The sequence below is a fragment of the Gopherus evgoodei genome, unplaced genomic scaffold (assembly GCF_007399415.2).
Source record: "Gopherus evgoodei ecotype Sinaloan lineage unplaced genomic scaffold, rGopEvg1_v1.p scaffold_37_arrow_ctg1, whole genome shotgun sequence".
Classification (NCBI taxonomy): Eukaryota; Metazoa; Chordata; order Testudines; family Testudinidae; genus Gopherus; species Gopherus evgoodei.
Genome location: NW_022060049.1, coordinates 3,439,703 through 3,460,852, shown reverse-complemented (window position 1 = coordinate 3,460,852; position 21,150 = coordinate 3,439,703). Strand labels below are relative to the sequence as shown.

At 54.9% G+C, this 21,150-nt stretch overlaps 1 protein-coding gene across 5 annotated transcripts in view; it reads left to right on the top strand.

Annotated features, from left to right (window-relative positions):
- Window positions 1–21,150, top strand: part of LOC115642066 (cAMP-dependent protein kinase catalytic subunit alpha) — a 48,012-nt gene that overhangs the window by 11,326 nt on the left and 15,536 nt on the right. The window contains exon 1 of one of the 5 annotated variants that reach the window (XM_030545441.1): window positions 8,228–10,166. The exons of 2 other annotated variants lie outside the window; for them this stretch is intronic. In XM_030545441.1, coding sequence (XP_030401301.1) covers window positions 9,965–10,166 — 202 coding nt within the window. In that variant the 5' untranslated portion in view covers window positions 8,228–9,964. Of the gene's footprint in view, window positions 1–8,227; window positions 10,167–17,632; window positions 17,997–20,486; window positions 20,509–21,150 lie in introns of those variants that run through there. 2 more of the 5 variants (XM_030545444.1, XM_030545446.1) reach the window with 2 other exon arrangements.

Below are 21,150 nucleotides of genomic sequence, written 5' to 3'. Positions count from 1 at the left end.
GCACATCCCCTGCCCTGGGCCCTCTAGCCCCCATGGGGCCAAGCCCTTACCCCACCCCTCATTGGCTCCCCTGGCCTGCCCACACCCATCTATGGAGTCCCAGAGGGCTCAGATCCTGGGTGGCCCCCACTCTCATCACCAGCTACGGCTCCCTGGTGGGGTCAATCTGCCCCACGCTTGGCAGAGTGCCGGGGACCCTGGCTGAGAGCGAGTGCCTCTCTTGCCCCCTGCAGTGGCAGGCCCAGGGCCCGGGTGGATTGGCCCTGCCAAGGAGCCGTAGGCCGAGCGCAGAGGAGGCCACAGGCTGAGCCAGCAAGATGGAGGCCGGAGGTGAGCTGGGGTGGAGGTGAAGGTCATGGCGGGATGGGGAATGGGACCCATATGAGGACACAGGGTCTTTCCCCTCCAGGGGGTGCTGGTTATTCCCCTGCCCTGGGCCCTGTTCTGCCCCATAGGATATGGGTCACTTCCGTCACTCGTACCCTGTGGTGGCAGGGCAGGGCTGGCCTGAGGTCCCTGTGATGCCCCGTTCACTGGCCCCTGGAAAGGGTTTGGGTCTCGGGTCGGTCTGAGTGGCATGGATGTCCAGTGTCAGCACCCCGCTGGCACTGACTGGGCCCCTGGCTGGCAGAGAGACCAAGGATTGAATGGGCCCTCAGGATCAAGCCTCCATCTGTGTGCGGGGGTGATGGGATGTCCTCCTCCTCCCCCTGTTTTGGGGGGGACTCAGAAGCCTCATTCTGTGGTGCTGGGAGTCAGGCCCCAATCCCAGCACTAAATCCACCAAATAATTAAAAGAAGGAAAATTAAGGGGTATGAATTAAAAAAATTGGAACTGGTGGTTGCCATGGGAACATGCTTTCATCCCTGTGATGTCCTGGCATAGGGCTGTGGGAGGAGCCTTCCAGAAAGGGGTGGGGCCTTGACTCTGAATTTCTTGATGGAGGGTGGTGAGTCTTCAAATGAATTTTGCGGCTTGGAATGTGTCGGGTACATGGCTGGAGTGGGGCAGGAATGGTCTCTTCTTTCCTCCCATGATTTGAACTGTGATCTTGAGGGCAGTCCCTTCTAATGGGATTGTTAAGTGCCTGTGATCTGTATTGGGGGGGTGGGGAGGTGTGTGTGGCCTGATCTCGGAGTTTGTATGGCTCCCATTGACGTAGGATCTGAGCCCCTCACGGTTGTTAACAGACTCAATCCTCACAGTGAGGCAAAAGAGTATTATCCCTATTTCACAGATCTGGACACTGAAGCACCAAGCAGGGCAGGGGAAGGTCTCACAAGGAGTTGTAGGCAGAGCTGGGAATTTAACTTTGGTCTCTTGAGTCACAATCCAGGTCCCATTGTCACTGGGACTCAACCACCCGCAGCTGCTTCCTCCTCGGGGGCAAGTGTATGAGGTATGTGGAGTCAGGAGCAGGACCAAGGAGCTGACTGATATGAGTGGGGGACAGAAGGGGAAAAGGGACAAGGGACTGAATTGTCTAGAGGAGATGAGTGGAGCTCTTAGTTATGTTGCTGCCCTGAGGGGTTTGCTTCATGGTCTGGTCTCAGTAACTATCAAAACTGTGGGTTCACATTCTTTTGTGGCACATGTATAATTCTGCTGGGGGTGCCCTCGTTGCTCTGACACTTGGGGAGTTACACCAGCCAAACATGTGGGAAAATCTGTCCCCTGTGCAAGAATGCTGATATCTGGAACGGTCGTTTAGTTCTCAGCAGGGGTGATGTTACAGCAAACCCTGTCCTGACAGGGTTTGAACCCAGGATTCTCAGTGTTCAAGTGAGGTCCTCTACCGTGTCACCTGTCAGGGTGATTTCTAGTAGCTGGCAGCACTAGTAAGCTGTCATCCTCTATGAGGGCCACATGCTAGATGTGCTGCCCTTTTCACAAGCACGTTATGCTATTACTTAAGATCATTTTTCCAGCCCCAGTGTAAGAGGATTCTGGCTCCTCCATCTCTTGCGACAAGCTGGCTGAGGAAATTCAAAGGACGCTGTCAACATAAAACTCATATACATGTGTCCTAGTGTCTAAAAATGTTACTGATGTTCACAGTTGATGCTGTTTGGTTAATGTTCTCTTGCATCTGGCTGAGCGTGGGACAGGGAAATTCACCTGGCCAGTTGCACAATCTGTTTCTAGCCTTTCACCATCGAGCTGTGTCCCATTCTGGTGTCTGTACTTTAAATCAGATGAGGGGTGGGGAGTAGAGTGGGCTCAGAAAAGATCTACCAGGTCTGAGTGAGAGAGGTAAGAGGCTCAATCTGTTCAGTCTAACAAGAGAAGGTGGCTTGAGCACTATCTATAAATACCTTAGGAGAAGGTTTCTGAAAGCAGGGGCTCTTCCATCTTATAGATGAAGGCAAGACAGTTCATCAGTTGGAAGTTGATGCTTGAGAAATTCAAATTGGGAATAATAAAAAGCAAATTTTTAACAAGGAGTGGAATTGACTGTGGAAACAGCTTACCAGGGGATGCAGTGAATCCTCCATCGCTTGGAGTCTTTAAATCCAGGCTAGATGTTTCTTTCTGAAAGATCTGCTCTTATTCCACTACACTTTGTTGGGCTGGATGCGGGTGTGACTGGGTGGAATGCCCTGGCCTGGGTTCTGCAGGAGGTCAGTCTAGAATGATGGCCTTAAACTCGGTGCACCTATGAATTGTCTCTCTGCAAGGGAAGATTTTAGAGAGATTTATTTGAAGACTAGTGAAAATTTCCCCCAAAAACTTCTCACTGGTTCTGAAAAGTGGCTGGAGTCATGGCACAGCCCAGGCTGCCCAGGCCCATCTTAACTGATGGTTGAAGCTGTCGGAGCCTGGTGAATGCTCTGGCTCCAGCTGGTTTAAAACTGGTTAGAATTTTTTGGGAGGGGTGGAGGAGGGGGCATTTCCCCATGTAGACAGGGCTGGAGTCGATTTAGACCAGGGGTCGGCAAACTTTCAGAAGTGCTGTGCTGAGTCTTCATTCATTCACTCTAATTTAAGGTTTCGTGTGACAGTCATACATTTTAACGTTTTTAGAAGGTCTCTTTCTATAAGTCTATAATATATAACTAAACTACTGTTGTATGTAAATGAGTTTTTCAAAATGTTTAAGAAGCTTCATTTAAAATTAAATTAAAATGCTGATCTTATGCCGCCGGCCTGCTCAGCTCGCTGCCAGCCTGGGGTTCTGTTCACCTAGGCTGGCAGCGGGCTAAGCGGGGCCTGCGGCCGGGACGTCGGCTGGCAAGGGGCCAGGAGCCAGGACCCCAGACCTGGGGAGGGGGGGTCAGGGCAGAGGGATGGCAGTGTCTGGCGGTGCAGGGCAGAAGGCTGGGTGTGTGGGGGTGGTGGTTCAGGGGTCAGGGCAAAGGGCTGGGGTGCTCCCAGGCCTCTGCCTTGAGTGGCTCATGGCAGGGGGCTGGAAGGGATATGCTGTGTTCCAGCCCCGTCCCTACCTCTTCTCTGCCTCCTCTAAGGTGCAGCGATGCTGCCACTCTTTCCCCTTCCCCTCGCAAGGGCCATCAGCTGGTTCGGGGCAGGGAAGGAGAGGAGGAGGCGCAGGAAAGCGGCACGCTGGGGAAGAAGTAGGGGAGGGGGGAAGCTTGGCTGTTGCAGGGTCAAGCTTCTGCCTCCTGCCCCCCCATAGGGGAGAGCAGTGGGCGGGGGTGCTGAGTGGAGCTGGGGGCTGGGATTGCGGCAGGCAGCAGCATGCCGCTCAAAATCGGCTCGCGTGCCATGGGGTGCCAACCCCTTATTTAAACCTTGAATTTAGGGGTTGTAAAAACAAGGCTGTTACATACCCCAAAGTCCCTGGAAATTAAGATATTCCAAAGCGAACAGTTTGGTTTTTAAAGCTTCCCCTGCAAACCAAACAGTGCAGCATTGTGACATTGCAGGCTGCTTTGGCAGGCAGTGCTGCCTAGAGCACGGGGAGTTGGATTCTATTCCCAGCTATGACCTTTGGCATGTCCCTTCCCCCTGTGCCTCAGTTTCCCCATCTGTAAAATGGGGCTTGTGATACTGAGCCTCCTTTATGAAGCACTTTGAGATCTGCAGATGAAAAGTGCTAATTAAGAGCTCAGTGTTACCTCAAACTTCTGATAGTGTGGGGTTGAGGAGATCCCCATGGGGCCCTCTGTTCCCATTGTGCCATCCCATCAAGCAGCTCCTCCTTCATGATCCTCTAATGTCTTGGAGCAGCGACAGCCAGCGTGGAAAAATAACCTGAATGTAGCAATTGCCAGACTGGGTCAGCCCTGAGGTCCATGTAGCATCAGCACTAGAGGCTGCAGAGGAAGGGTAAAGAACCCACAGTAGCAGTGGGGGGAAACTTTCCACCACCATAGGTCTCATCCTGATGTCTAGTAATTCAGCTTAAACCCTGAAACACAAGGTTTAATAGCCATTCCAGAATTATTGTTGTAATTTAAATTATAGCCCTGGATAATCTTTATCCATGTGAATGTCCAGGCTGGTTTTGGTCTCAACTTCATGTGGTGGTGAGTTCCACAGGCTAATTGAAAAGTGTTTCCTCTTATTGGTTTTGAATTCCCTGCCTTTTAATTCTATTTGAGTGTCCCTGGGCTCTTGTGGGATGAGACAGGAAGAACAGAAGCTCCTGGTCTCCCTTCTTCATATCAATTATTATTTTATAGATATTTATTATGGCCCCTCTTATTGGTCTCCTTTCTAAAGGTAAACAATCCTTTCAATCTCTCCTCATAGGAGAATTTGTCCAGGCCCTAGATCATTCTCGTTGCCCTTCTCTGAACGTTCTAATTCTGCAATATCCTCTTTGATTTGGGGTGACCAGTGCTGCAGCCGTTATTTCAAATTCAAATTAAGGAAGTCTTTAGTGGGTTGAGGTATCTCCCTCTACTGACCACAGTTCAGTACAGCAATGTGGAGTTACTTACATACCAGAAGTTAAACTGACTCCAATGGGAGTGAAATTGACCAGCTTTGCTGGGTTTTTTCCCCCCAATTTGTCCATGCTGAAATACCTGCAAAGGCAATAAGTGTGGAGGGATTTATATTAAAAACAAGCTTTAAGTTTAATAAACCCAGGTTCTGGTACCACAAGAAGGAAACCTCGTTTTTGTTGTAATGTTTCCTTAAACCAGTGACGACTCTCTAAATCCTCAAGCAAACTTTGTTTTTGTTTACTGAATTTGCTTTTGAAATCCTGCAAAATTGCTCTCTGCATTTGGTTTTTGAGGAACTCTTTGTAAATATGCATAGTTTTGGGGCTGAAAATGAGTGCAATTCTCTCCTGCATCGGCCCGTTTGTGATGTGATGTGATGTGATGTGATGGGGGGGAGGCAGGGAGAGCCCAGTGGTTTGAGCAGTGGCCTGCTAAACCCAGGGTTGTGAGTTCAATCCTTGAGGCAGCCACTTAGGGATCTGCAGCAAAAATCAGTACTTGGTCCTGCTAGTGAAGGCAGGGGGCTGGACTCAATGACCTTTCAAGGTCCCTTCCAGTTCTAGGACATTGGTGTATATCCAATTATTATTATAACATCCTAGCTGGTTTCCTGCATTCCTTCTGCTTAGTCTTTACCTGGTTGAGAATTGGATGGGTTTGTATATTTGTATTACAGTAGCACGTGATGACCCGATCCCAGGTCCTCTGACACCTGGAAAGAGTCTCTGCCCTAAAGAGAGCAGACAGACACTGGAGGGATTCATAGCCCCATTTTACAGGGAGCGGAGTGGAAATGATTCACCCAAGTTTGCATGAAGTTAGTGTCCAAACTGGAAACGGCCCCCAAATCTCCTGAATCCCAGTCCCCTGCCTTTCCCACAAGGCCGCCTGTGAGAGAGTCCAAAGCCAGCAGAGACCACTGTGTTCATCTCTGGTGGGTTTCAACCTGTAGTCGGCAGACTCCTGGGGGTCTGCAAACAGTGTCTAAGATTTCCAAGGGGTCTGCACCGCCATTTGAAATTGTTTATTTGGAGACCCCTAAAAAAGGTTGAAAACCGCTGTGCTAGTCTGACCTCCAGAGTGGCACAGGCCATAGGACCTGTCCATTTGCCTTGGAGCAGATCTCTTAAAAAAGCATCCACATTTGTTTTGAAAATTGCCTGTGCTGAAGAATCGGCCCTAGACCCTGGTAAATTGCGACAGAAAGCTTGAGGTAACTTACGGAGTGAAGGGTTCTGTGCAGAGCCTACATCTATATTTCCTGCTGTCTCTTACCTCCTACCCCCCTTTGTGTGTTACATCTTCCCTTCTCCCTGGTGTTCACAGACCCAGCTGGCTGCTGGTGGAGCAGAAGCAGGTTTAAGGGGGCAAGATGTGTATGTTCAACACCTGCAACTGCTTGGGTGGGCTTCAGTTGTTCAAAGATCATGAGTCCCTGCGGTGGTTTCTGAAGCAGGGTGGCTTTGCCTGCTAGGCCAAAATGAACCTGTCTGGGTTAAATGGCCAGTACTCCCAGTGGTGCCTCCTTGGGTGCAAGGGCTGTTCAGGCAATGAACATTCAACACTTCCCTGATGCGTCCACTTCTGGGGTGGAGCAGGGATTCTGCTGCTGAAATGAAGGACTAATGAGCTTCAGGCTGCCACAGCCGACAAGACCCTGGTTAGACTGGGTGTACCAAGTGGGGCTCTCACGGGGGCTGCACTAGGAGGCTGACTGCCCTGAGGTCACCATCTGAGGCCGGGCCATGGTGCTCCGATTGCCGAGAGGGCAAAATACCATGTGCTGTGTCCGTTTGTCCCTCCTGCTGCTGCTTGTTGCTGGCTGCAGGGAGATGATTTTTAATGAGCACACTGGAATAGTTTAAACCTTTCGTGCTGAGCCTGCGGGACCCGCCACCTGAGATGGCAGAAAATTCCCCCGGTCCTGCCAAAGCTGCACCTGCAGAAGGTTAACCCTTTGGGCGCCGCTCTCGCCAGCCTGTCAGATTGGCACATGGCAGGGGGGCAGCCCCTCGGGAGTGTGGACTCAGCTACATATCTGTTACCCCCACCCCGATCAGCCAGTTAATTCCCTCTGCTGGTGCCTTCAGACAGGGCTGACAATGGAATTGTTCTGACCTGAGCAGCTTGATCACCCTGGGTTCCATGGAAAGAGGGTTAGGCTCCAGCTCTGGAGGAAGGGCACTGATGGCCTGCTCCAGGCCTTCCATGGAGAGTGGCTCCACTCAACCCCCTTTTAGGCCTTATAGTGGGGGGGCTCCAGCACAGGTCCCAGATGGGAGGGGCTGTCTTAAGACCCACCCCCGGGGTGCTGAGCATGCAGCAGCTGACGAGACCTTCTTACCCAGCTGTTCAACTGATCTGATCTTGTTGGCTGGTCAACGTCAAGTCTTCCGTTCACCCAGGCGCAGCACAAAGAAGCCGATCCTGTTGTCTGCAGGAGCAGCACTGGCCTCAGCTGCCCCCGACTGGCTGTATTGACAAAGACCAGATGAGCTGGTAAAATCAGACTCTCAGTCCTCCAACCCGGGAGTCCTGACTCCTAGTAGCCCTGCTCAAACCCACTGCAACGTGAAAGGTGTTTGACAGGTGTCAGTGCAGTTCCCAGAGGGAGGGGCCTCCCCATCACAAAACCATCTCCCTCCCATTTGGAAACTGTGTAAGGAGACCCCACCCCACCCCCAGTCCCATGATTGTAAGGCCTGAAAGGGGCTTGAATGGGAGCCCAGAAGATAATCTGCCCCTCACCAGCCTCCCTCTCCAAAAGGGATAGGAGCAGCTAGTATGGCCTTGCCTCATATGCAGTGAGTGGGGGCTGGGGTGGGTGTGCGTGTTTAGAACGGGGGCTGAGAGCCAGGACTCCTGGGTTCCAGTCCTTGCCTGGGGAGGCAGCATGGTCTAATGGTGAGAATGAACCCAGGAGTCTTGCCTGTCTAGGATGATTCTGTGATGGGGAGGTCTCTCTGGGAATTGGACAGAGACCTGCCAAATTAATTTCACATTGGACTGGGTTTGAACTGCTGCCCTAGAGATACTGTAGATCACCCCCACCCCACGCCACTTCTGAGATGAGGGAGTTGGCCAGGATACTCTGAGCTGCCGGGCCAGGTTCCATGGGATCCAGGGCGGAGTTAGGATTCCCCCACTGTCCTGCCACATGGGCCCGTGTGCCGAGATTCCTGGGGAGCACCGGTCGCCCAGTGGCTAGCTGCGGCGGCTGATGGGGCAGCTGAGAGCAGATGTGGAGCAGGGAGCCGATGCCTTTAAGGGCTTCGTATGAACCTGGCAGCGTGCCCAGCCCTGGCTCTCCCTCCCCCTTTGAGGCTGCTCCCATGGGGCGCTTGCTGAAACAATACCTAGCGCGCTCCTCACCAGGGCAGGCTGAGCCCTGAGCCTGGGAAGGGACAGGAGCGAAGCTGGCTGCTTCCGACCCTGCTACCAGCCAGACATTTCTCCTCCAGAGGTCCCGCTCTCCCCCCCTGCCCCGAAAGGGTCCCGGCGGTCTGGTTGGAAGCCGTGCAGCCATGGGGGAACCTCGGGTGGCGTAGATAGGGGAGCCTGAATCAGGGTCCCGGCAACCAGGAGCCGAGGTCTGCGTCACCGGGGGCGGCGGCATGGAGCTCAGATCCAGCGACCTTCATGGGATTGAGGAAAACTCGGATTTCGACTTCCAGTTCTGGATCCAGCTCTTCCTCTGGGTGCACTTGTTCGGCCGGCTGGTCCATTACCTTCTCCGCGCCAATGGGGGGCTGACACAGTAGCTCCCTTGTCCGTTGCACCCACAGTAAGCAGCTTCCTTTCTGGATTCCCTCCTGCCTGCAGAGTCCCAGTCTCTGCAAACCCCAGTTGTTTGGAAATTGAGACTCGCAAGGAAGGACCTCCTCCTTCCCCATCCCACCCTCTTGCTTCTCCTGCAAAGCTCTATCCGGCTCTTTGGCTTCCGCTGAAAGTGGCTTCCCGCTCCCAAGGTCAAGGAGTGCAGCAGCGCTTGTTTGGGAAAGGCAAAGTAAAGAAACCTCCAGGTGACTAGGTCTGGGTCCCTCCCCTGCTGGCGGTCGGTACTGCCTGGGACTGCACGACACAAGAGTCAGACCCTGTGGTGCTTCAGGATCTCCTCCCTGGGGTGCTGCTACAGGGTGCCACCGAGGGTTTCTGAGTGTGGGTCTCTTGAACGCTGCTTGGAGAGTCACCTTCGATGCGCCACAGCCCCCTGCTGTTCGTCTCTGCAGTGAATTTAAGGACCTGCACCCCTCTGACTCAGGGCTCTGGTGAGCCACAAGCCCATCCCCCCCGATTTCCTTTGCAGCCCCAGTGGCTTGGCCTGGGGGGCACTGTACTTGTAGGATGGTTTTTTTCCCAGGGGTCTGCCCACCAGTTCATGCAGGATCAGCAGTGAAGCAAGAGGGAGCCTCTTCCTCTGCTTTCGGCCCAAGGATTTGAGAGGAGTGGGGACCCAGGGCACTGTTTCAAGCCCTGCTGTGTGGGTGTTGCGCCTTGCCACTGGCCATTGTTCTGGCAAACCCGTCCCATAAGTTCTGAAGGAGAATCTGTGCTCCCCTCACCCTCCAGGAAGTGAAACTGACTTGGCTGGCTGCATAAGTGACCAGACTCCCCTACTCTGACTTCATTCCCTCCACCAGGGAAGCCAACTCTCCGGACAAAGGGGGAGAGAAGAAACCGTTTCCAAGTCCATTGGTCTTCCCCACCTCGAGCGAGAGGCAGGGAGGAGTGTGCATGGATGTGACTGGCCAGCCCTGAAGAGTTGCGTGCCGGTCTCTGAGTTGACAGCCACGCTCTGGGGCTGCTGCGGGGCGTGGGAGCTGTTGGATGGAAATTCTCTCTCCTGGTCAGAAGTCAGGAGCTATCAGCTCAAGCCCCCGGTCTCTGTCGGGAGTGGAGGAGTTTTGCTGAGGCTTGGGGCCATTCCTCTAGTCCTTGATCCTGCTGTCTCTGCCGCTGGGAAATGGCCAAGGCCGGAGGGTTCCTGGATCGAGGCCGAGCTTCGCATCGACGCTGGTTGTGAGGGCCGAGGAGAGAGGGAGATAAATAAATGAAGGGAAACATGAGCCATGGAGCAGAAATGACCTGCCCCAACCCCAGCAGGAACAAAGGCGCTAAGATGTCACCACTTCAGAAGCTGGAGAGTCTGGCTGGGCGGCTCTTCTACTGGGGGCCGCGCAGCGAGGTGGGGGCCCCAGCTGGCAGCGGGATGGCCCATGTGTCGGAGCACACTGCCGTCTGGAATGAGCAGAGTGAGTTGGGATGGGAGCCCTGGGGGTAGGAGCATGTGCAGCCCCAGATCCCGGGAGGTCGGGCTGCCATGTTTTGGTGCTGGGGAAAAGAGATGCAGCATCTGAGTCCTAGTGGGGATGCGGTGGGAGGGGTCTCCTGTGATGCAGGTCCCATTGAAGTTTGTGGTGGCTTTGGTGGGGAGACCACGGCTTGAGTCTGGTCTGCCCAGCTCCTCCCTGGAAAGGTTCCCTGCGGGGCAGGGTCGAGGTGAGGGGGGAGCTCACCCAGCGGATGAGGCCTTAGGAGCTCTCGGTTTCCAGTCACCGCTGGCAGCAGCTGACGTAAAGGGACTCGTCTTCCCGCCACTCCTGATCCATCTGCCGTGTTGTGCTGGCCGCGCGAGCCTCCTGCCATGCTGAGGAGCTGGTAGTGGTGCCGGGGTGGGACGTGAGGTCTGGAGATGGCAGCTCTTATGTCAGGAGGGCTGAACCCGCCACACCGCATGTGACTTCTCTCCTCGCTGGGTGTCTGTGCCGGGCGTCCCAACCAGTTTGTGTGGCATAGGCTACTCCATTGGCTCTTGCTGTTCTGCAGATGGTAGCTAATTCCCCCCCCCCCCCCGCCCCGCCCCAACACACACAACCCCTCTGAAGGGAGAGATTCTTTGTTTTGTGATGGGGGGAAAGTGACGCGCACAGAGCCGGGTGTATGTGTCTAAAGTCTCGCAAGATTGGGGGTGGAGCTGGCTATGGAACCCAGGAGTCCTGCCTCCCAGTCTTCTTACTGGTTTAATGGTTAGAGCAAGGGCTGGGTGTCAGGGCTCCTGGGTTCTGTCCCCAGCTCTGGGAAGGGAGTGCGGTCTATGGATTCTTCTCTTCAACGTTACTCCCTCTCTGTCTCTCTTCCCCTCTCTAGTCCCACTCTCCCTCCATTCCAAAGGCCAGTCCCTGGCGTGTGGCACCTCCCGTTCCTCCCACCGCGCCTGGGAGGCTGCTGGCCAAATGCTTGATCCTTGATCACTGCAGATCTTTGGTGTGAGCGGGAGGCTGGGCGCTCGGATGCCTTTGCCCTGAGTGGCACAAGGACCCACTGTCTCCCCTCCGTGCGATAGTCATGGCTACTTCCCTGTGCTGCTGGGACAGATTTGTGCCCTCTCATGTATCACTTACACTTCCTTTCTGACGTCCTGGCTCACTCTTTCCTTCTCATCCACTTTCACTTCTTCCTTCCCTCCCCAGCCAGGACTCATCAGAGATGAAAACTCCCTCCCCTCTCCCCCATTTGCAGCCTGTCAAGTGTTACCTGGGTGCTCATCAGCTCGTACTCTTGAACTGACTGCACAGTCGCTTGGGTCGAGGTCACATCCCAACTCTGTGGCTCTGGCTGTAGTTTTGGGTGGGTGGGGTTCCCCTGGGGGATCTGGAAGTCCCCACGCGACCCTGAGTGGCTCTGCTCCCTCTCCTGGTGGCTCTGGGCTAGCTCGGCGGGGAGAGGAGGGAGGATGCGGGGATGAGCTGTCTCTGACACACCCGCCAATCCCAGGCCCCACGCTGGATGTTCAAACAAGGCTGTAACAATAGTGCCTTGGCAGTGCAGCCAGGATTAAAATAGCAGATTGTAAAGCACCTGGTGCCAGCGGCTTCTCCGGCACCTTTAACCCTCTGCTGTCTCGGCCTTCCAAGCGCTGTCTCCAGATCCAGTAGGCATGGCGTTGGGGGGGAGCTTTGACTTCTTGATAGCCTAGTGAGTGAGGACCACATGCCAGAGGTTGGTAGAACCCAGAGTCAGGACTCCTAGGTTCTCTCCCTGGCTCTGGGAGGGGAGTGGAGTCTAGTGGTTAGAGCAGGGGGGCTGGGAGCCAGAACTCCTAGGTTTATTCTCCTTATCTAAGGTACTTCTGAGGGCCCATCACTGCAGCATCTGAGCACCTCACTGTCCATGCATTTATCCTTACAACCTGCCTGTGAGGCAGGGCTATGATCCCCAGTGTACGAATGGGGAAACTGAGGCACAAAGCAACATCTCCAGGGTCTCATGGGAAGTTAGTGGCAGAGCCAGGACTAGAACCCAGGTCTCCTGATTCCCAGGCCAGGGGCTGATCTACTGATTGACATTGCTTCTGCCCACTTCTCTGACCCAGCAGATCAAGGCACTGATACCAGGCAGGGCATCCGGGGGGGGCGGGTGTTGCGCTGCTTCATGTTGAGGGCACCGCTGCAGAAGCTCCTGGGTGGAGCATCAGCAATTAGCAAACCCATGCTGGGTCTGGAAACTGTCAGAAGGGAGTAGGAGGGGCCCTATGGGGGTGTTGCCTTCTTTGCTAGCTGCTGCCTCTTAAAGGGGCTGGACCCTCTGTGTGTTAGTTACACCACAGCGGCCCATCCAGCTGCGATCTGGAGTAACTGTTGACTGGCTGGAGGTGAGGAGACTCCTCTTAGATCACTGCCCGGTAGCAACCAGATCTCCCTCTGCTTTTTCCCACCTGCCTCTTTGTCTCAGACATCCAGGCTTCAGTATTGTTGCCCTTGGTTAATTTTACACTCGATCAGCAGCCCTGGCGCTCCCAGCTGAGAGCCCCAGCACGTCTGCCACCCATGCGCTGTCTGCCCTGGAGGGACCCTCCTGGAGGCTGGGGCGAGGGGCCCCTGGTGCCAAACCTTGCTTCCTCCTCATCTGAGGCAGCTACTAGACTGGCACTAGAAATCGGGGCAATTCCCACTAGGAATCGGGCCAGCAGCCCTTGATTGAAACCAGTTGGCATCTCAAAGTGCCGTGGAGTTAGAATAAATTGCTCTGCCAACCTGGAGCCTGATTCCCACCTAGGATCTGGGAAGCAAAGATGTGCAGCCCCCTCGCTTCCCCCATGAACTGACGCTCCTGGTCTGTGCTCTGTTTACCCGCTGTAGATAGGTGGCGCTGTGGTGGGGGGGAAGCTCGCGGGACACTAGCTGAGGGGGGAGATTTAACCATCTGAAACAGAGCTGGCTTCTCTCTGACCTTGGGTAATTGAGACTCTGCTTCTTGGCATTAACCCCTGGCTGCCTGCGACTGCCTCTTTCCTCGCTCGCAGGTGGCCGAGCACGCTGCTCTGTTGCCTTGGTGGTGAATATTCAAGCCACCGAGAAGCTGGATGCTCTGGGGGGGTTGGGGGTGTTGAGGAGGAAGTGGGGTCCATTTCCCAACCATCATGCCTGGGAGCTCTCCTAGGAAGCGTGGTGTGCTGCAGAGGTGGGGACTGACGCTAATACTCCAGTGTGCAGCTCAAGGGTGCTGAGTTCTGGAGGGGGCACTGCGCCTTGCAAGCAGTGCTGCACTAGGGGGTGATGTGCTGCAGGATGGGGGCTCGGTGGGCGGTGCTCTCTTTTCGCAGTCAGGGGGCTGCTCTCTCCCCTCCGTCAGTGCTGAGCCCAATGCCCCAACTTGGTGCTAGGGGGCGCTGTGCTGCAGGATGGTGCTCTCCCCTCTCAATGTGGACTCCAGTGCTGGGGGCTGATGCAATGCCAATGGTGCTGTGACTCCGACTATTCACAGTCTAAGCCCAGGGTCGGCCCCAACCCCAGCTCTCCTGACTCCATTCTGCCTCCTTAACCCCTGCTCCTGCCATTGCGGGATTCACCAGCTGGCATGTTCCACCCCAGAGGTGGCTGCAGCTCAGCATCCCTGCATACAGCTTGTCTGTCGCTAGCTTTGTGATGGGCTGGGAGGCCCGATGCTGTGTGAATATAAATGATGACTGCTTTGGGGTGTGTTACCGGGAGGGGGCGCTAGCCAGGATCACCAGAGCCAGTCTTGGGGCAGGGGGAGAGGGGGAAGGCCCTTGTATCTGCCTGCCTGGCTGCCCTCTCTTCTGCAGGGCCTGTGTAACTGACTGCTGAGCATGTGTGAGGGGTTCCCCTTCTGTGTCTAATGTGCTGAGGATCTGAATCTTACCGGCCTCGCCAGGGAGCCTGGACTTTTGGACTCAAACTGGAGCAGCCCCTGCTTTTATCTATCGAGTCCCTGGTTTTGTCCCCTGTGCGCCAGCCAGCGCATCGGCAAGTAGCTGAGGACTTGCACGTGAGCTGGTGGCTGGGCTGCGGGGTACAGAGGTGCCACAAAAGTAGGGTGTGGTGGGCCCACAATGTAGGTGACATTGGGTCCTCGCAACAGCTGGCTAGGGACATTAAGAGAGTTCCCTCGAGCCGTAGCCTGAGAGCCAGGACTCCTGGGTTCCGTTCCCAACTCTGCAAGGGGAGTGCTGGCCCGGATTCTACAGCTAGAGAATTTCACCCACCTGCTCCTGTATTGGTCGTAGTGGTGAGAGGCTGGGAGGCAGGGCTCCTGTGCTCTGTCCCTGGCTCTGAGAGCTGTGTTGTCTAATGGTTAGCGTGGGGCTGAAGGAATCAGGACTCCTGGGTTCTGTTCCAGCTCAGGGAGAGCATAGTCCAGTGGTCGGAGCAGGGGTGTCTGTGCTGAGGGGTAGTACAGGATTGTTCTGGTATCAAGCATCCACGGGGAGGGAGCGTCCAGCCTTTCCCTTGCAGGTGAAGGTCCTTCTGGCCAACAGATCTCTGGCTGGTGGTGGACGAATTTCCCCTTATGCTATTCCAGTCCCCCCTTGCCCTGCCAGAGCGGTTGCTGCTGCTTCCCTTGTCTCAGAGCTGCAGAAAGCAGCTTCCTTTCCTTGGAAACTCAGCCAGCCTGACACATTTCCCAGTGTAATCTGCAGCTGAGGTACAGCTGGGCGAGAGATTGCTCAAAGAGGGCGAGCCTCTCGCCTGCTTTTAGCTTTGGCCCCTCCCCTCACACACATGGAGCTGTGTTTATTGATTGTGGCATTAAATCTGGCCACTGGGATTCTGGGAAATCGATCGGGGCTCCGTGAGCTTTCCAGGCCTGGGGCAAAGTTCTGTCCTTCATCTGTTCTGATGGTGGGCAGTGGGGGTGGGGCAGCGTGCTGCAATTGGGATCGGAAACTCCAGGAGCTCCGTAGAGGATCCGGCAGTAGCCTGGCGCTCTCTGGATGGGGGGATCCGGGTGGCGTTTGCCAAGGAGGGAAAGATCCTGGCAATATCCCAGCGTTGAGAAAGTCGGGCTTCTCGTCAGAAATGCAGGAGTGGGGGAGGGGGCGGGATGCCCAGCGCTGAGATTGCCAGTCCTCGGATTGACTAGTCCAGGTGGCCAGCTTATCCTTCGTGATGTCGCCAGCCTCTAGCCAAGGAACTTGTAAGCACTTTTGTGAATGAACTCCGCCCCTCAGCACAATCCTCAGCCCCAGTTTACAGAACTGGAAAATGACGTGTCTGTAGGGTGACCAGACAGCAAATGTGGAAAATTGGGATGGGGGTGGGGAGTAATAAGACCCAAAAATAAGGACTGTCTCTATAAAATCAAGACATCTGGTCACCCTACTTGGTTGAACTCACACAGTCCGTCAGGCCTCCTGAGCGCTCCTGGCTTATCCAAAGCAACATCAAGATGCCCCGTTACCAAACTGGACATTGGAGCAGGTGCCACAATAACCCTGACCAAATCCCAGCGTGGTTAAGGGTACGCCACCTCCTCTGAAGTCCACCTCCCAGTGTCTTGGATCCTTCACTCTTCTGCATCGCAATGTGCCTGTTAACCAGCTGCTGTCCCCACCCCAGAAGCAGCTGCATTTTGGTGCTGGGTGAGCAGTCCTCATGCAGCATTGCTGTGCACGGTTGACCAGCTGCCATTTCCTGCCTCTGAGGTGGCTGCCATGAGTCCCGTGTGTATATAATGAATGTGCTTAGGGATGAGCCAGCGTATGAAGGAGAGGAGGCAGGAAGGGATTTCAAGTCATGTCTTTGACTTTCTCTTTTGGCATGAGGGTACAGTTACATGCCTGGGGATGGCCAGGCAGCAGGAGGCATTTGGCTTTCTTGGCATCCGCTGGAGCTTTTAACCACCCTGGCCCATGCTCCCTTGGGGGAGGAGGGGGGAGTGTAACCTAGTGTGCGTTGTGTGTCCCTGACCCATAGACACTGCGAGTCCATTTCCACCCCAGCTACAGAGCCTGGCTGTAATGAAAAGCTATAAAAACTCTGGCCTTTAGCTCCGCAGGTCCCCGGTTCGATCCTTGATGTTGGCTGAAACAGTGGCTGTCACAGCCCCTTGGACTCCCCCTGGACCTGGCTAGCTTTGGTCTTGCGCTGGTCAATGGCAAGTTTCTCAGGGCTAAGCCAGCTCCTGGGAGCCTAGGGTTGGGTCTTTGCTCCAGAGTTAGCCATGCTGATCAGTTCCCTGGTAGCCTAGTCTGGGTCTGAGCAGCCACCCGTTTGAGTAACTGTGTCCTCACTGACTCTGTGCTTGTTCTGGGGGGAAATCGCAGGGCTCTTTGTGCTGAGACGTTCAGATTCTTTCCCTGGCAATCGCGGGAGAACTTGTCTGCCCTGCAGGGGAATTGTGGGAAGGCATTGGGGGACTGTCGGCGCACAAGGGTTTAACTCTGCAAAGTGGGTGGGTTCCAGCCTGAGTAAAAGTGGAGCCTAACGCCAGCTAGGCCGGCTAGCACCTCCTAACTGCGGTCAGAGGCGTTTGTGTGTGAACAGTAGCAGGGTTATATCAGGTGCCTTCCATGCCACTCCATGCCAGAACTTAGGGGAGCCTGGTGTGACACCAGGTATTGCCGGCTTGGCAGTGGCAAGCCAAAGAGAACCCCCCAGGGTGTGTCTGTGTCCAGTAGCCTGAATGGAAGATCCCTGTTTAGCATCTCTGCTTTGTGGGGTGCCCTATGGAGGGGCATGATCTAGTGAGTTAGAGGAGGAAAGGGGCAGGTGGCTTGGAGACAGGACTCCTGGGTTCTATTCCCTGCACAAGGCAGGGAGAGGTGGAGTATTGCTTAGCAAAGGAGGTGCGGCGAACCAGGATTCCTGGGTTCTGTTCCCCTTTTGCCACTGTCCTGCCATGGACCTTCAGCAAGATTCCTTTCCTTCTCTCTGCCTGTTTTCCCACCTGTAAACTGGAATTGGTCGCTTGCCGTGGGTGTTTTAACGTGCTTTGAGATCCTCAGGATGGGAGGCTAGAGAAGGGCTTCCATAGGTCATGGGGGAGATAAGGAGTTACAATGAGGTGGCTGAAGTGGGTGGGGAGAGGAGTTGTGGGATCCTATCTTCCTCCTCCAGTAGTGGATCAGGGCCGTGTCCAGATGCCCCAAGGGGTTGTGGGTGATGGGTTAAGAACCCAGTTAGAGCAGCTGGGGGGGAGGGGAGGAGCTGCAGTTTTTGTGTATAAATAGACCCCTGGAGCATTGCTGCGTGAATGTTGTCTCGCTTTATTTGCACTGCACCACATGATTGGCTCTGTCCCTGTCCTCTCCAACCCTGTCCCTGGGTGCGCGTCCTCACGTCGAGAGCTCAGAACCCGTGGAAGGGTTGGTGGCAGGCGCTGCTTTCCAGAGCTGCCCCACTTACCAGGGCGGTGAAGGGACACTTTGGAGATTTGCTGTCGCCTCGTTGCTGCCTCCATCTCCAGACAGGTGGGATTGGCGGCGCTGGCAGATCCACGTCTGGCGGCAAACAGGAACCCAGAAGTCCGGCACAGACCCCTGCGCCAAGGGAGCTTGAAGGCAGCTGTCACTGGAGGATCTGGGCAGCGAAATGGGGCCCTCCAGCCTGGCATAAACCCGGCCCCTCCGATGCAGCCAAGGGAGAGGTGGTGCCACAGACATGACCTGGAGCTGCACTGGGCCCTGTGCTGGCTCGGGTCTCTCCTCGGCTCGCTGGAGAAGCCAGGGTCGAAGCAGAGGTCGTGTTTCCTCCTGCTGCCTAGGACAAGGTCCCCCCCCCGAGGCACCAGGCCAGATCTCCCTCTCCGCCTGCCGTGACCTCCTAACCACAGCATGGATGGTAAGGGGGGGCTTTTGGGAGGGGATCCCAGGCAGAGCATGTGGTCATCTCCGCTCCCTTAGTATCCCTGATGGTTAAAGTGCCAGCGTCCGTCCTTTCCTTCCTTTCTGCAAAGGGGAGCTGATGGCTCCTGGCGGGCACATGGTTATCCTGACCCCCCCCCCCCCCATTCAGCTCTGCCGTGCCCCCTTCCTCCCAACCCACTGTCTCCTTGCTAGTCTAGGCCCAGGGCCTCTCCCCAGGACAGACCCGTGGCTTGTGCTGGGCTTCACACTGGCTCTGTGACCTGAGCCGCAATTTAACCCATGTCTCTTAGAGGCAGGAGGTGAATTCTGCTGTCACCCAGATTTTCCCTGCCCTCCTGGGTTGTGGCTCAGCAAGGCACAAGCCAGTTCTGGTCAGTGGTCGGCTCCTTTGAGATCTGCTTAACCCATCTGTGAGTTTTACCCTCTGAGACCCGAACCCTCACCTCTACCTGCATCTGGTTACATTACAGTAGCTCTTAGGCCCTGACTGAGTTCAAGACCCCATTGTGCAGGGCGCTGTACATACTCCTAGTCAGAGACAGTCCTTACCCTGAAGAGCAGAGTCTGAATAGACCTGCGTGGGGAGGGGAAACTGAGGCCTGGAGTGAGGCCCAAGGTTAGAACCCTAGCCGCTAGGCTGCACTGCCTATCTGTGCCAGTTTCTACTAGCAACCTGTGGTCTCTTTGGGGCAGGGAGCGTGGCTTGTCTGTACAGTGCCTAGCTCAATGGGGCGGGGCCTGGTGGGGACCTGTCAACACCATCAAATCATAGGCTTGACATCACTGTAACCAATCCCCATGGGAGGTGAAAACCTGGCAGCTCACTGCACCTGTCGGCCATCGAGCAGGAGGATGTCAGGGTTCAGGGCTCCGTATCCCTGGCTCCCACAGCCACCTGGCCTGTCCACCCCGGTCACTGCAGTGAAGGTCTCAGTTCTCGGCTCTCTTCCCCAGCCCGTGCCAGAGGCAGGACGGTCGTGCACTGGCCTCTGCAGTCGTTAGCAGGGTGCTGGGTGTAACGTGAGCCATGGGCACTAGACTGGGTTGTATTAGTTCCTTTGCATCAGGAGCTGGCCCTGGATTGCTTACGCTCCAGCCCCAACACGTGCCCCCTGGGCCTCTTTCCCCACTGGGCTCATTAAAGGAAATAAAAGTTTGTTTTGGAAACCTGCTTGGTGCTCCCCAGAGAGAGACAGGGGGTCCCCAGTGGCAGGGAAGAGCTGGGTTTAACCCTTCAGCCACCAGCACTGGAGGGATGGGGCGGGGGAGGGGGAGGAGGTGGATTCTCGGTTCCACCCAGGGAAGATGGAGTTTACACTGCAGGAGATGGGGATCTGGAGCAGCTGGGGGCATGAGATGGGCGGGACGTAGCTGGAATCAGAATAAGGCCCGGGGCTGCACTAGAGACAGTTCTTTCACATGGTGCCTGCAGCTTGCCCCACCCCTCCCCCTATCCTGGTCAGGCGTCATCCCAGTGGAAACCCGCCCATGGCCAGCAATGGCGTCCAATGCAGAAAGCTAGTGGGGCTGAGGCAGGTTGCTAACCTGCATCTAGTGGCCTGGGGGAACGGGCCTCAAAGGACTTAAAATCTGAATCACTGATGGCAGGTGCTGGTGCTGGGCTAAGAGGGAGGAAGGAGGGGAGTGGAACAGGTTCCTGGAGGAGCTGTAAGCACGTTTGTTCCTATCGGACAATCGTGGCTGGGGTGTGGGGCACGCAAGGACGGGATCTGTGTGGGTGTTAACCCCGGTGCCATTCTCCCTCCCGGAGTTTTCGCCTGTAGCTTCAGGATCTCTCTTTGCTGTCGTACAATGTCCTTAAACAGCTGCCCTGTTTCACCCCAGAGGTGGGTGCATTTTGGTGGTGGATGAAATGATCCTTTTAGTGACCATTTTTAAAGCATTTAGTATTGGCTGCTGGGGAAGCTTTTCCTTCAGGAGCCCTGACCGCCTGCCTGTCAGTTACACTCCAAATGGCAGGAGGAACGAGCCTGTCTTTAAATTCTGGCTGTGTTCCAAGGTGACCAGTCCCTGTCAACCTCTAATCTGCTTTTCACCATTAATGCCCTTTGTGCCTCTGGGGTGTGGTGAAATTAGATTGGTCAATTTCACTTTGTTTCTGATTTCTCCTGTGTTTATTTGCAAGGCTGTGGTCCCAATGCTGGTTTTAGGAGCAGGGGGTTTAAAGTTTTGTCAAACTAGCCTCCCTCCCCCAAATAGGGGGGAAATGGTGTTATGTTTTGTAACCCCGGCCTTCGTGCAACACAGTTGTTTTTTATACAGACCTGGCCCTGATCCTGCAACGGGATTTCAGAAACAAGACTATTCTGTTCTCTCTAGGTTCTTATTCTGCTCTTATCACCCCAGTATCTGAAGGCCTTCCAGTCGTGCATTAAGCGATGTGACTGCACATCTGTCGCGTGGCTTGTTCTCTCATCTTCTTCCTGGAGGGAAAAGTGGAGTGTCTTGTTGTTTTAGAGGTTCTGGTAGGTCAAAGAAAGGCGTCTGGATTTGGGATGGTCCCTGGTTCATGTGTCAGGTAGTTCCACAGTCTACAACCAGACCCTGAGGAAACTGTCTCCTGCACAGATGAACTTCACTATGGTGGTAGGTGCCATTGTACCAAGAAAGTAGAGTTGTCAGCCATTATCTTTCTGCCAAAGTCATACGCTCGTTTAGATCCCTCTTGGTGCAGGCCATGGAGTGTCTTGAAGATGGGGACCGAGAACTTGAACTTGGTTTGAAAGGCAGAGGCTCTAAGATGAAGCGTGAGGTTGGAAACTGCTACCCAGAAGCAGGCTTGCATTAGGTTTCTGTAATCACAAAAGTTTGGTCTAAAACTTGCCATGTCTCTTTAAGAGCAGTCTGCCCTCTGATTAGGAGACTCAGCTCTCTTCCAGATCATTCTGATCTCTGCTAATACAGGTCCCTAGAGCACTGGTGCTGGGCCCTGCTGGGCTTTGAATCAGGCGCTGATTTCCCTTCCGCAGAGAATGGCTTTGTTAACCAGATCTATGGTCCTAAGTGGTCCGACCTTCTCATGCACCAGGATTGATCCGTGTCCCAGGTATTTGAATAATACCTTGTGCTGCTGCACTGGATACAAGAGAACTGGACATTGTGATAAG